General features: G+C 41.7%; 1 protein-coding gene across 10 annotated transcripts in view; it reads left to right on the top strand.

Annotated features, from left to right (window-relative positions):
- The window catches only part of MICAL3 (microtubule associated monooxygenase, calponin and LIM domain containing 3), a 184,015-nt gene that overhangs the window by 136,208 nt on the left and 32,876 nt on the right, over window positions 1-14,931 (top strand). For 8 of the 10 annotated variants that reach the window (XM_065682824.1, XM_065682840.1, XM_065682855.1 and 5 more), the window contains 7 exons: window positions 3,355-3,593; window positions 4,711-4,800; window positions 7,712-7,849; window positions 9,985-10,047; window positions 13,154-13,255; window positions 13,911-14,042; window positions 14,447-14,538. In XM_065682824.1, the coding sequence (XP_065538896.1) occupies window positions 3,355-3,593; window positions 4,711-4,800; window positions 7,712-7,849; window positions 9,985-10,047; window positions 13,154-13,255; window positions 13,911-14,042; window positions 14,447-14,538 (856 nt within the window). The remainder of the gene's footprint in view (window positions 1-3,354; window positions 3,594-4,710; window positions 4,801-7,711; window positions 7,850-9,984; window positions 10,048-13,153; window positions 13,256-13,910; window positions 14,043-14,446; window positions 14,539-14,931) is intronic. The other 2 variants (XM_065682860.1, XM_065682867.1) reach the window with 2 other exon arrangements.

The following is a 14,931-nucleotide window of genomic DNA, read 5'->3' as shown; positions in this document are numbered from 1 at the left end:
TGATACTGAGGGGTTTTTAGTCCTTTATGTTTGTAGCTCTAAACCAAAATTTACTAGTATGGAGCACTGTTATTATTGGTCTTGATTTCAATAAATCAGGACACAGTAATTCCATCAGTAAATGGCAGAAGAATTCCAAAGAGGAGGAGTTAATTAAAAAAAGTGGAGTTTTGGCATGAAGCTGTTGGTCATCACCGAAAGGTGTTCTGTGAGACTGTGGGGACTGACAGCAATACACTATTACATTAGTGAGTTGGATTTCCTCTCATAGAGTGTTATATTTAGCTCCCTTTGTTCTACATATATCCCCATAACCTGTATTAAACTGAATATTTCAGTCTGTAATAGACCAAATTGTGTAGTTTAGCATGTGGAAAGCAGTGTTTAGTGGGCAGCTCACATTCTGTGGCAGAGAGGAAAGAAAACACATCAAATTCCCTGTCAGATCCAAACATGGCAAGCCATTTACTCAGAGGACTGGTAAGGGTGGGTGGGCCAAACATCAGAGAGATTTTCTGGATGATACCTGATAGACGATATCAGGTGATTTTCTGATCACCTGCTATTCTCTGTTCAGCTCTACCTGCTCCATGGTATGTCACAGAAAGACCAAAAACAAAAATTGAGGAAAAGTCTGACAACTTCTTCAGCAGCAAAAGAAAAAGAACTCCTGCAACAAGCCAACCAAAGCCCTAATTTGATCATGTTCACTGTCTTGGTGCAGCCCTGCAGGGTTAGGAGCAGGCAGAGAAGATGAGGAACTCTTTGTTCCCTCTGTGTCTTAACAGAGAGATGGATTTGGCTTCAGGGTTCCCTGAGATGTTAGCTCTAAATCAGGCAGAGACATTTTGGTGCACAGCATCCCATCACACACACACTTAAGAGCATGCACACTGCAGAGAAAGTTTGCAGAAAACAATATTCAAAGTATATTTTTTCAAGAGAGAGTTGATCTTGTTTAAGCTTCAACAAGAAGGATCGTGTCAGCAGCCCAACCCTGACTACACAGTTTTAAAGGGTGGACAGCCCTTTAGGTGCCTATTCATGGCCTTTAACTTGCAGTAATGCCCAGTATGTCATCTGCAGTTTTGGTATAATACCCTGTGGCCTTTGGAAGCAGTGTCATGTAGAGCTGCATGGCAAGGGAAGAGGGTCATTTCCACAGTTTAGGTTTCAGTTCCATTCCTGTACCTCAGTTCGTGTAGGTGCACCTTTTTAGTGAGATACTTGATTTCCTATGCTTCTATAAAGCAATTGATCTCTGCTTTATAGGAGAAAAAAAATAGTTTCAGCTGTTGAATTAATTCCTGTGGCAAGGGGTTGCCATACTGAAAGGAACGCCCACTATACCAGCCCATCTCACTGCCTTCTTTCAGCTTCCCATTTCTCAGTATTCAAAGGTCAAACAAAAACCAAGTCATAAATAAAAGCTGAAGAAGGTAAAGTGAGCTATGTGGTAAAGAATGTATGTCGTCAATACTACATGTGATAAGCCAGCTGGTTGAAGAGCAGGAGATTGTCCCACTCAGCAGGCATGGCAACAGTTTGAGCAGCAGTAAACCTCATTGACAGTACACAAAAACCTCAGCATGCAGCACCTGTCAGGTTTATTTCCATGCCAAAGGGTAGGAAAGTTAATCAGGGTTTAATCTCTGTGACGGTATCTGTGTAAAGCCTTTGGAACACGCTTTGGTCTTCTGGAATACGCACCAAGTCCACGGCACACAACAGTGTTTGTATTCGGTATTCAGCATGTGAAAACCAGGCAACCTGTTCAAAATAAATATTCAGTTTATGCTGTGAAAAAGTAGGTTGTAATTTGAGGAAAATAGTTATGTAAGTGCAGCACAGCGAGGAGAATGTAAGAGCCTATGGACAGAAGTATGTGACAATCAGAGTGTGAAGAAAGTGGCATTTTCCTGATTGGCTTTGCTATCAAAAATAGTCTCTCGGGCAAGTAGATGAATAATATTATGTAAATACATGCTCATGTAGTGTTAGACTAATTTGAAGTTCTGCACCTGAATATGTGTATCTGCAACGAGTGCTGCCCTTCGTATTTTGAGGCTGTCAGTTTGTCACACGCTGTAATTACAGCTGTGTGTGGGAAACGATAACAAGAACTGCACAAGTTATATTTTATAAATGCACATGAAATGTACACTTCATTATTTTCTACTTGTCGTTTTCCTCTCTCTTCTCTGTGGAATGGGTTCTCCCAAAGGCTGTTGACTACAGTGATAGCTGTCATAAGGAAGTAGAATACTGTTCTCTGATTACTCATCCAAACTTTAACCATTCACAGACAGTTTCAGTCCTTCAATCCAGATGAATTTCAGCCTTTGAAGATTTATATTGGAAGCATCTAACTGTAGCTCTAATAAACGCAGTTCTTTTATGACAATGATCTAGTAAAGAAAAACAAAGGAAGAGGACCTTTTGACCCTGCAGATTTGTTCTCTGAATCAGATGTAGTTCACATGAATTTTCCAGTGACAAATGCAACCATCTTTCTCCTCAGCTAGCTCTAGATAGTCCAGCATGTAAGAGTGAGCTAGATTAAATTTCACTGTAGAGGTGGTTCCATTTCTTGCCCCTGCTGCTTATACTGAGGAACTGTTAGAATTAGAGATGTCTGCTAAAAAGCACTAATGATTTACTATTTTGCATGTTTTAGACTTTGCTGTGAGAATAAGCAGCTCATTATTATAATTATCCTTGCACTGCATCCTACAGTTTCTTGCCACTATGTGCACTGTACTTAATTGGATACATATTATAGTTCTGTCTGTGATGTCAAAAGTGAGGAATTCTGTACCTTTTTTTTTTTCCCCTCCAACTCTCCTTAGCCTACATGCCCAATAGTCATGTTGTGTGTTCTTTCTACTCCCAAAGCCTTCTGTAGATCAACCCACCAAGTGCCAGAAACATCTTAGCTATCCAAAATGCTAGAAGTAGCTGCCATTATCAAACGACGTGACCTTCTACATTTTAACACTGCTAAAACCTCTTGCTCTGGTTTATCCAAAGCAATGCGTTATGGAAAAAATAGTTTCTGTTGTATTCAACTGTCATGAGCTGTAACAATTAATGCTGCACAGATATTTGAACTTGGCTTTGCAGGCGCTTTGCTGCTGCTTCATCTTCTTTAAAAGAAGCAGGGCAAGGCATACTGCAGCTCACACATGATGCTGTCAATAAATTGCCTGTGAAATACTGAAAGCAGAAGATTAATGTTATGGTTTCCATCATATGTTTTGGGCTTGTATGTATTTTGAAACAACTTGTCAATGATCTGAGACTGATCTAAGAAACATGAAGTAATTGTTTCTTTTCCTTTCTAAACCCTTACAGTAGTTCAGAATCTGAGATGGAGGAGGAAGATGAGGAGGAAGATGATGAACTACTGCTGCCTCAGCAACCTCCTTCAGACTTGGGTGGTGTGCCGTGGAAAGAGGCTGTACGTATCCATGCCCTCCTGAAGGGAAAGAGTGAAGAAGAGATTGAGGCTGAGGAAAATCATGAGGTTGAGGACAAAGAAGATGAGGAGGAGGAGGAAGATGAAGAGGAGGAAGATGAGGAGTCAAGCGAAGGTTAGACTCATTGATTTGTCCTTCCCTCGTTTTTGCTAGACAGCAGGGAAAACTGAGTTGAGTATTTGCCATGCAGAATGAGAGAGATTTTGCCTTGAAAACCTTTTCTTCTTCTTTCACTTCTTTATTGCTTTGATTTCTGAGGGAGTTACAGTCAATGAAAACTTCAGGTGGATCATTCTGGATACAGAAGATCTTTGCCCACAGGGCAGTTACAGCACTAGTACCAACACAATATGCTTCCCACACACCATGCCAACATGTGCAATTCACAGCTTTGTGACACTGTTGTTTTATTGTTGTTTTTTATTATTATTGGGAATTGGTTTTGAATGTGCCCTTTGTTCTTTGGCAGCAGGAGCTGGAAGCATTGTGGAAGCAGTGTTTTCAGTCTTGCAGAGTGCCTCACTAAGGGGTAGTGCCACTGTAACTGACATCAGGGCATCCCAGAAGAAGTTGCTTGTAGCTCTCCTTAGTTACCAAGACAGTCTTGTAAATCAGGGAATTCAGGTGGTTCCTATTTGGCTCAGAAGGATTTCTGTGGAAAATCTTAGGGAAAGACTCCTTCCCCTGTGTTTGTCTCAGTCATCAAAATGCAAAGTTTGTGCTAAGAATAGACATGTTCCCAGTGTTTCACCACCATGCCAAATTTCTCGCTGATCTTGTCTTTGTACTCACGTTTCCTTTTTGTCAAGACTAGTAGACTCCAAAGAGCTTCTTTGTAAAGGTCTTTGGCTGCCTAATGCAAGCAGAGGTCCAGTTTTTCTGTCTTAGCAGCAGTTTTGTTGATGAGCTCAGCAGGCTGCTTGGCTACTTTTTCACCATAGGATCTGTATCTCTGTAACTGAAGTCTGTGGAAGTGAAGACCGCTTTTTAAGTATGGTAACGTGCATGTTGTGTGTTTAGTCTGCTAAACCACGGTGTTCTTGGACATTGTTTCATTCGAGCGGTTTTCCTGTCAGACACATTGAATACAGTGGGAGTATGGGAAGCTGCTGGGTTTCCAGACTGTGTCTCTGTCTGATTCTGTCCTCTCTCTCTTTCTTTCTCTCCATCGCTTGTGTGTGTACATGCGTGTCTGGTGTTATATATGGATGTGTGGTTCCCTCTGCTGTAGAGGGGGAGTATTGCCCTTGGGAGAGCGAGCTGCAGCAAGGCCTCTGGCTTCAACGTCTTTCAAATGAAGAGGACACGGGTACATTTAAAGGTACCCGTATACCATCTCCATTTCCATTTCCCCAGAGGAGGGGGAAATGTTTTAAAGAGCAGGTCCCACATGAGGAGTTTGTGGTTTATTTAATTGCATTACCAGCTCCTAAAAAATGGTTCTGTAGCTGTTGTCTTTGTGGTTTATTTAATTGCTTTACCAGCTCCTTAGAAACTGGTTCTGTAGCTGTTGTCATCTTCATCTCCTGGACAAAGTGCCATATATCAGGTCTGACACTGCCACTGGTTTTAGGAAAAAGATAAAGCTGCCAGGTACCTCAGGATATCTAGAAAGCCTGCCCGTTCTGCTGCTGTAATGTGCATGAACAGTGACCCCCACATCTTTGGGAGTTTCAGATCTGTTCCACACATGCAGGCTAATTGCACCTAGGCGATGAGTCAGACACATGGACACATCAGAAGTGCTGCCTTTGTATTGCTTGTGTCAGCAAACTTGCTTTTTTGTTGTTGTCCTTTGTTGAATGTGTGTCTGTGGGGAGAGTCTGATGGGGAAGCTGGTCAAGCTGTGGTAATCCCTCAAGATTTTTCCAGCGGTCGCATAATGGGCACAAAAGGAACTTGACATTCCAGTCTAACTGGTTGTGTTGGTTTCCACGATGCTCTTGCACTTCATTTTTCGTGGTTGCTTATTTTGAAGCACTTGGTCCTAATAGTTTGTAAATCTCTTATTCCCTCAATGTGGTTCATTAGAACCAGAATGCATGAGCAGAAAACCCAAGTGCTTTCCTGAAGGTAAGAGGGCATATGCAGTTCTCAGACTGCATATTTTGCAGCTTATGGTTGTAACAACTATAGCTTAGCTTATGACCTTTTTTTTTTTAATTAAGAAAAAAAAAAAAAGGAAGAGGTTTTACAATATTTACCTATTTAACTCTTCTGATGGTAAGAATGAGAAGTATCAGTAAGATGGCTAAAGAGCATAACTGAAGTTCCCCTTAGGGGAAAGCTGCCTTTCGATATGAGCGCAAGTAATGTCCAGCTTCCTGCAGAGCTTAGCAGGAATCCTTGAGAGGGAAGGCCATGCCAGGTGTCATTTGAAATTCTCAAGCATTTAGACCTCAAGGAAACAGATTTGTCTGTCAGCCAAGCAGCAGTCCTTCCTGGCTGCCTGTGCTGCTATTTATTTACTGGAAAAGGTCAGAAGGACCCATATCCTAATCAGGACAGCCTCAGGCCTCTGTCCAGGGACTTGTGGAGTAGCTGAAGGTGTGTACGTTACGCTGGTCTAAATCCCAGAGAAATCCACTTTAAAACATGCAGATCATGTGGGACCTGCTCTTTCCAAGCCTTGCTGAGGACTATATACTTCTCAGCCATTGCTGGCAAATCTAAACCCTTTAACACAAACTTTTGTGTGGCAATGCAAATGCTAACTCTACTCATCTTGGGGCCTGCATGCGAGTGCTTTGGTACAGTGGGAAAAGCCCAGGTTCCTGTTCCTGCAGGATGTCCAGTAGCTCTGGTAAACCATGTGGTTGTGCTAATTGATAAGAGAACTCTCTGATGGGGCAACAGAGACGCAAAATTGCTAAATACTTGCCTAAATTGAGAATCCCGCTCTGCATTGGAGTTGCGCGTCTGGACCCTTTTCCCCTTGATTAACCGGCTGGTAATTCTGTCCTTCCTGCAGTTCCTTCTGCCTGTTTCTTCTGCAGTTTTAATGCCAAATCTCACACATAGTTATTCCTGAAATGGAAGTCCCAAACACTGTGTCATGGCTGGGAGAGAGGAACTTCGTTAAAACAAGACAACAGGAAATGAGTGTGACCTATAAATGCTGCTAATGGTTCTTGTTTCCTTCAAAACTAGCGCACCATCTGAAAATCTAACTGCTTTTGAGGTTCTTAACTGCTGAAACAGGGTTTTGCCCTACTCAGTGGTAATCAGCTGTTGTGAAAATTGACTTCCTACTTTATAAAGTAAGTGGGCATTTTCCTTTCAGGATAAGTCATTTGCTTTTGAACACCACTCCTACAGATGTTGAACACCTGTTCCCTTTAGAATGAGGGCATGCTGAGCAGTTGAACAAGCTGCTTATCGGCTGTTTTAGGTGCCCATTATTCCTTTTGACACACCATAGGTAGCTGAACTTTGTGTACACACATAATTGAGGAGTAATGCAATTTCTTTTAAACAAATTAATCTGTGTAACAGGAATTCTGTTCTGGGGAAGTGGGGGGGCTGCTCTGTCCTAATGAAAATGCCGTTACTCTCCTGAAAAGTTTACCCCTGAACAAGTCAGTACAAAACAGGAGTAAACAAAGTGTTTTAATTGCTGAAGTGTATGCCCATGGCTGTATACGCATGTACACACAGAAGTGAAACTCTGAGATCCATCATGTAATTGAATTCACAAAGGAATACATACCCAGGATACAAAGGAGTGCTAAGCTTTATAGTAGGGGATGAGAGACCTTTAATTTTCGTGCATCAAACTACAATGCAGGTTGTCCCTTTCCTTTAACAGCAAGATGGTTTTGGCAATAATCACAATGAACAGGCTGAAGGAGCTGGAAATTTGATGAATTGGTATTTACATACCACATACTGTTGGACACCCAGAGAATGTCTTTCATTTCAGCAAAGCTGCTTGCAATAGAGAGGATCTACAATGATGGTTTCAATAGCATCTCTCTGCCTTTGGAATGGCATTATTCAGCTTTGATGGGAAGTATGAGGAGTGCTGTATTGGTGTATGTGTGCACACACGATGCTGAGCCTTTTTTTCTGTCTTGCAAACTGATCTTAGCCAGTAACGTTTTCTCTTCTTCTTTTCTTCTTTCCTTTCCTCTGATGTGTTACCTTTCCTTTCCACTGTTCTCCTGCCTTTTCCTCCCTGTCCTTCATGCACCCTGCCTACAACCTGGTATGCCATGCCCTCCTCATGCTAGCTGGAAACCTTAGACTGGAGCAGATTGTAAATCCGGTTGATCCTCTGGAGATCCTGGCAGATGTGCACTGGACACACATCCGTGAAAAAGAGGAGGAGGAAAAAATGGTCCCAGCCTCAAAGTCCTCCACCTCCAGAGGTAATCTCCCCCAAGCCCCACACCACTGGTTCCTGGATCACAGTTGCAGCTGTTTAGCTCTGTTGCTTCTGCGCCCTTCAAGAGCAGTGTACTTCAGCAGGGGCAACAGTGCTTGAAAGGAACTACTTCCAAATTACACTGAAAAGACACTTGATTGAACACTTTGCTTTTCAGGTCTGTGTCTGCTTAAAGTGACTGCTTTCTCAGCTTCTTGGTGGTGTGACTTCTTCTGACCCATTGTCTGCCTGTTTTGACTCCATAGCATTTTTCGTCACTACACACATGATTTGATAGTGCTGGCAATTAGCCCTCAGTTACTGGCTTTAGGAATAGCTGTGGTTTTTGTGGCAGTGAGGGCTCTGTGCTTCTTTAGGGAAAACTGAAGGACTATGTTGTGTGGCCACTACAGCAAAGATTGAACAGGGTCAGGTTCTCTGTTGAGCATAATTCTCTGCTGCTGCTTTTCAAAGTGTAACTGTGTCTATTATTAGCAGGGAACAATAGGATTCAAAGAGCTTGCAAATGTGATCAGTGGTGGTTTTGACTCCCTGTGTTTAAGATATGACAATATATCTGTTTTCTGAAGTGAGGTGTGACCTTTATGAGTTGCTAGTTACTCGAAGGAAAACTTTGGAAGGGGAAAATGCCAGTAGTCTAGTTCTCTTGTAAGCACCTTCCAGCAGTCCCTGCTGAACTTATTCTAGACTGTATTGCAGTGTGTCTTAAGGTAAGTATGTGGCCTTAGTTACCTTCTGGGGTTAAACCACAACATTGTCATAGGTGCTTTGCCTGTGCAGAAGCCTAGACTTAACCATGCAGTTGGTGAACAGTGCTGTTCTCTCAGTCTGTGACCATTGTGCCAGAACTGCAGAGGCAGTAAGTATGCTGTGGGAAGCATACTTTTACAGCAGACGTGAAATCAAGTTAAATGACTGATCTCTATTAAAAAAGCCTAGGGCTTTACCTCATGTTGCCTGGTCATATTCTGTTCCAGATAATTATCTTTTCCTCACAGTTGTAGATATTTGGCTTGGTCTTTTAACCCTGATCCAATTTGTTACAGATCAGTTTGTCTATGCTTATAATTGCAGTTTGTAGAATGCACTGGGATTTTCCAGTGTGAAATCTGCTCCATACAAATAAGAGCTGGATGTTTCCTTCCCACTACAACCACAAAACCGGCGAAGTTCAACTGTCTGTAACATTCAGTATTCTAATGTAGTTGCTTAATGTTTCTTAAGCTTACTACAATTAAGGTTACTTTAGCTTCTGCTCGAGGGTCTGTATCACTAGTGTCTTAATTTTTTCTTTCCATTTGTATTTTCTAATTACTACTTTTCCACAGTGTATTGGTGCAGCAGCCAGAAAGGTATGATCCTTCCAAAATATTTTGTGGTCTTTCCAACTTCTTTTGGAAGGGAAGGCAGTATTTCCTTGCCTTCCCCTAAAACTGAGGCAAACTGGGACAATCCTGATGGATCGATTAGCTGCTTCAGTTACTTTGTCGTACAACAGTACAGGTGTATGCAGGTGTAGCAGCAGTTTGGTTTTTCAAAGTGCTGTCACTTTATGCCTCGTATCCATGTACTTGTGGATATGCTGTAAGTTTTCAGCCTGAATTTAATAGACAGATTTGTTCCTGGGTGAGCTGTATATTGTGATACAAGATGTTTGGAGAGACCTTCTGCAGCACTGGCGATGGGTTTTGTTGTGAAAGCCTGGGATAGTGTGATGATACTCTCATTCTGCTTTGGGTGCTCTTCTTTGCCTGCTGGCATTCACACCTGGGAGCAGAGGTTCTGGGATGCCTGTTAGGACTGCCCCTCTCTTGTTGCTCAGCTCTTTCATCTCTTAGTTTCCCTCCTCTGCAGAGTTTCAAGCGGAGTGCAGCAGTGCAGCCACCTGTCTCACTTTGCCATCTCTATTTCCTCTAACATTACAGCTCCTAGAAAAAGAGTAGGTCTCTGAGTATGTTCTCTCCATTTAAATCCCAAGCCTGGAATCTTTTGTTTTAACATCTCATAGGTTTTATTCCTGTGTTTGCTACTGAAGTTTCCCTCTGTCACTCCTCTGTTTTAGACACTTACTGATGGTCTAATTTTGATTTCTTACAATTTATTGTTTTTTAAATTCAGCATCCGACCTTCCCTCCGTACGCCATGAGGCGGTACAGGCGTGGCTGGAGACGGTCCCTGGAGGTAGTTTGGTGATGTTCTATGTATTCCAATGCACAATAACCCTGCCCGTCTCTTCTCCATGCCTTCAGCAGCTGAGCTGGTACTTTAACCCTGGAACTTACGGCCCTGTCGCTACTGCATGACTGGACGTGGAGGGAGGGAGGAAGGGGGAGTGTGCATGCACGCCTTGCTCAGATAGTCCATTCTTGCATGAACTCAACCATGTAACCCTCCTGAAGGCAGGCCAGACAGGGAGGTTATCTTGGGAGTAATAATGTAGAAGGAAGAATCTAGTTGAGTGCTTCGATTTGCTTCATAAACTGGAAACTGGACCGGTTATTCTTTCCCTAGCTCCTTGACTAAAAGAACTTGGGGCTTTCTTGCGGTTGAATGATTGACAGAGAACACTTAAAGCAATTGCAGTTCTCTAGCAACTGCAAACTGTAGTTACCTGGTGAAGTAAACAGAAGAATAAGGTTGAAGCTGGGATCTTTGGGAATAGTGATGGCTGTTGTGTCTCCTTTGACTTGGGGTTCACGTTATTTAGGAAGGCCTTAGGAAAGCTGGAGGATGGTAGAGCTCAGCTGCCTTTTTTATGTGGTCCTCTAAGCTCTATTACAAAACCAATGAACATGAAGATTCTGGGATTAGAGTACGGGTGTAAATTTGCGTAAAGCGGTGAAGGCGTTAAAACCAGTGGAACAGCAGTAGGTTGTGGCTGGGTAGTTGACCTACAGCTGAGTTGCTCTGGTACATCAGAATAGCTAGCTTGCCTATAGACCTTTGCTTCTGCTGCTGCTTTGCAAAGGCAGCAGTGTTTACAAGATGCAGTCTGCTCACAGCTGCTAGCTGATACGAACCAAGTGCTGATCTGAGTTTCTGGCTGCCATAGTGTGTAGCTTCTGAGTTATGGTGTGACAGCTTTTGGCCTCTTGCTCCTTTTCCTCACTGCATATACGTATATGCGCAGTATATGTATAGTATAATGAGCCACCTGCAAACTCTCCATGTCCCTCAATGGGATCCACCCTTGCACCAAGTTGTTATTTACCTATGCCTCTGTAATCATCTGTGAAGTTTTGTGTACCAGCCTATTCAAGAACTGACTTTCTCCCCTCTCTCCAACATTCCTTGTATGTCTCATGTCAGTTCATGGTTTCTGGATCTGAAGACGCACATATACATAGTGGTATCAGATATTCCTAACAGAGTTACATTTTTGCAAGTACTCACATTTGCTGCTACCATACAACCATCCCGTGACATTATTCTTTCAAAAATAACATAAGCTACTGTATACCTAAGCAACAATCAGACTGGGGCACTGGTTTTGTTCAGTGGATTTGTAAATGCCCTTCTGAGCAGTCCAGCCTTTGCCATATGATTCAGTCTCCTATGCTCCACATCCATAACATTCTGGATTTCATAAGCCTCTGATGTAAGGGAATAGGCCAGTGCTTTATCACACGTAAGAGTAACTGCCTTTGCACAGTAGTTGACAAAATAAACTAGCCCATATGTTTATCTGTCTTAGTACTACAAGGGGAAGAGCATGGAAAAGATAAATTCTCTGATTGAAGGAAGAAGACAAACCAGCCACTGAAGGCTGTGTTTTGAAATAAACAGAAACCTGTATTAGAGGAGAGGCTGGAAGACCTCAGTTTTAGGGAGGGTTGGTTTGTTTTCAAGATTCTCCTAATTAGCAATGCTAAGCATATAAATGGTTCCAACCATTTCACATGGTCACTAGTAAACAAAAAGGATCAGGGCCTATTCCCTGATGCAGGAGAAAGCTGGTGCAGCATGAATCACTCCCATATGGCTACAGAATCGGGAGGCTGCATCTAGACTGCCTGTTGGAAACAGCCTCTCACCCTACCATGGGAGCTAACTGCCAGGAGCCATGCCAGGAGTCCTCCTAAAGAGGATAGCATGACACTGTGTGCATTCAGGTCTAGAGATTTGCACCGCTTAGTTTACTCATATAGGTGCAACAAAGAAGGTTATAAATCTATCTGTTATCATTGTTACAGGGCCATATCCTATGTGCATAATTAGCAAACATGGTGCCTAATAATACATGCTGACTGTGTATGCATTTGCAATAGGATATACAACAGAGTTACATGTCTGCATGTTGTTGAACACAAATTCATGCTAACTCACTGCACAATCTAAAAATGTAGTTGACTGACTCTACTATGCAAAAAAACCCAACCTCTGGAAGTGCTCACTTTTTTGTATGTTTAAATTGTTTTATGAAACTGTTTAACAAACAAAAGTTAAGCAAAATCATGTGTAGCATGAGATGGGATGAGGTGTCATAAGGTTTATGTTTTTTAAAAAGTATTATTTAATAATGAAATTCAGCCCCCCCGTCTTCTCTCTCCTCTTGTGATTGAATCCTGTCACAAGTAGTAATGTCAGATGCCCTTTTCAGAGTTATAAGCTCAAGAATCTTTCCTTTATTTTGACCCAGCACATCAAATTCTGATCTGTAACTGGGAACTTTTGAATATACCCTTTTATTCACTTTAAATAGCTGAACTTACATCCTAGTTACTTGTACAGCATAACAAGTGTCTCAGACCCTGCACAGAGTTAAACAGTTTCCAAATGTAATAATCTATCACAGAGGTAGACTCTATTTGTGACTTACACCCTCAAAAGCCTGTTTCAATTTTAAGATGAACAGTTGTGGTATGTTGTGAGATTCCAGTTTTCACCCAATACACGTATGCTGTAAAGTGATGGCGACTGTTCTGCTGTGGTAAAGAAAATAATAATCTTCCTGGAGGAACAGTAAACTTCATTGTGGTTTGATGTCCTCCCAGTCTCCTTCTTGTTTAATTTTGCACAAGGCTTGTTGCTCAGAAAAGCCCTGGCTGCTTTAAATGCAAATGCCTTGGAGGCTCCCCAGGGGAGGGCATTCCTTGATTTGTTGGGAGTCTGGAAGTATAATTTCACCATAGATGTCTTTCCAGGTGACACATTTCATGGTTTCTTGTTTTGGCAGCAGTTAATGAGTATCTCCACTATAAAGTGTTGGTGCAGTTCAATGTAGAGCCTTTTCACTGTATAGTGTCTTTTTTTCTCCTTTTTTCCTCAATATTTGAATATATTCTAGCTCCATGTGAGGATGATGTGGAGGATGAGCTGGGCACAGAGCCTGCAGACACAGAAGGGCAGGCAGGTGAAGAGGGAGACACGGGTGCAGAGCTGGATGACGGTAGGGTGCCACTGTGCATCATTTAAACCTATTGTGTGAACAGAATTTTATTGGCAGAAAATACCTTGTATGAGGGTATTTGTGATCATACTTTGTATGATCTTTTGTCAAACCTGATCTTATTTTCAGTGATGTAGGGGGGTTGTTTCAAATAGTCAACAGGGAGCCAGGAGTGAAGGACAAAAAGAAACAGAAGAACCTCAATGCTGTGTGTTTTACAACAAATTTCTTGTGTCCTTTCACCATCTGCTAACTAGAAGGCTTGCTTTGTATCCATATTCAGTACTAATCCTGCTGAATAACAGAAACAGAAGTAAATTTGTGAAAAGCCCACAATGTTATGCAGAAAGTCTTCCCTTACTAGTGTAAAATGATCTGCATATGCCAGGAAACATAGAAAATTTTCCAGAAAACCATTAATGTATGACTTCAATTACTAATTTAGTTATTTATACTAATAATCCATCATTTACTGCTTAAATGACTCTCATTAGCACACAGGAAAGGGATTGAAACGTTTCAGGTTCTGAAAGTGATTAGCACCATGTGAACAGGAGGAAAGGATTATGAAAGACTTTTAGATAACAAAGAGGTCCTGATGGACTTGTATCCAATATTTCTTGGTTTTTTTCTCCCTTTTTCCACCCATGATCAGATGACATCCCGTCTGATGCAGAAGCAGAGTTTCGCTTACGTCAAGGTGGCACAGAAGAGCCAGAACTAAAAGTCTCTGAAGATGAAGAGGATGAAGAAGAAGCAGAAGGTGCTTCTTACAGTGTGACAGAAGGTAATAGCTTTCCCATCAATGTTTGAATGATTCTAGTTACATTTGAGGTAGTCTATACATTTATTAGATTTAAGAGAACACAGTCTCTTGTATTTGCACTATCTCGCTACTCTACGTGGCAAGTCAATGTGCTTACATTAACATTTTGAGAAGAATATTCTGAATCCGCTAACTGCAGCTTCCTAAAGTGTGAGAAAGCATCCAACTGCTTTTCCTGATTGAAATTTTTATGTTCAAAAGCTCATGCCATTTTTGATGTTTTAATTTTTTTTGTCTATGTTCCAGATGTCCAATCTAGAGCTTATAAAGAGCTGAGAAATTTATCACTGCTTGCTGTGTGTAACACTAAAAAAAATAATATTAGCAGTCTCATGTGTGTTTGGAAACATTTTTGCTTTCCCTAGATCCATGCAAGCCATCCATCCCTATCCAGTTACCTAGTGACACTGTTCTTCCTCTGTCTCCAGTTGAAAGTCCCAAAGCAAAACAAGCAGAGGTAAGAAAGGGAATTTGTGGAGTTTTCTGCTTACCATCTGTAGTTCACGAGAAGAGTTTGCTGGATAAACTAATGAGGGCTAACAGCAGTGTGCTTTCCTCCTTTCCTGTCTCTATAATTTGTGTTGATCATCTTGAAATCTGACTTCATGTAGACTTAAAAAAATAATGTACCATCTTCAGTGTGTAGAGGCTCTGTCACAGTCACGCAAGTTCCTATCACAAAGCCCTAGAAAGAATTCTGCAGAATATTTTCATTTCATTGTGCACTTAACTAGAGATAGATAAGATGAACGAGGGGAGCCATAAGAAAGGTGTTTCCAGTTTGTCCTTGTTTGGCTATCTTTTCTGCACCAAAAGCAGATTCTGTATAGTTGCAATTCAAGATTATATT

The sequence above is a fragment of the Lathamus discolor genome, chromosome 1 (genome assembly GCF_037157495.1).
Source record: "Lathamus discolor isolate bLatDis1 chromosome 1, bLatDis1.hap1, whole genome shotgun sequence".
Lineage (NCBI taxonomy): Eukaryota > Metazoa > Chordata > Aves > Psittaciformes > Psittacidae > Lathamus > Lathamus discolor.
The sequence above is the reverse complement of the archived record's forward strand: the minus strand, read 5'-3'. Positions and strand labels throughout refer to the sequence as shown.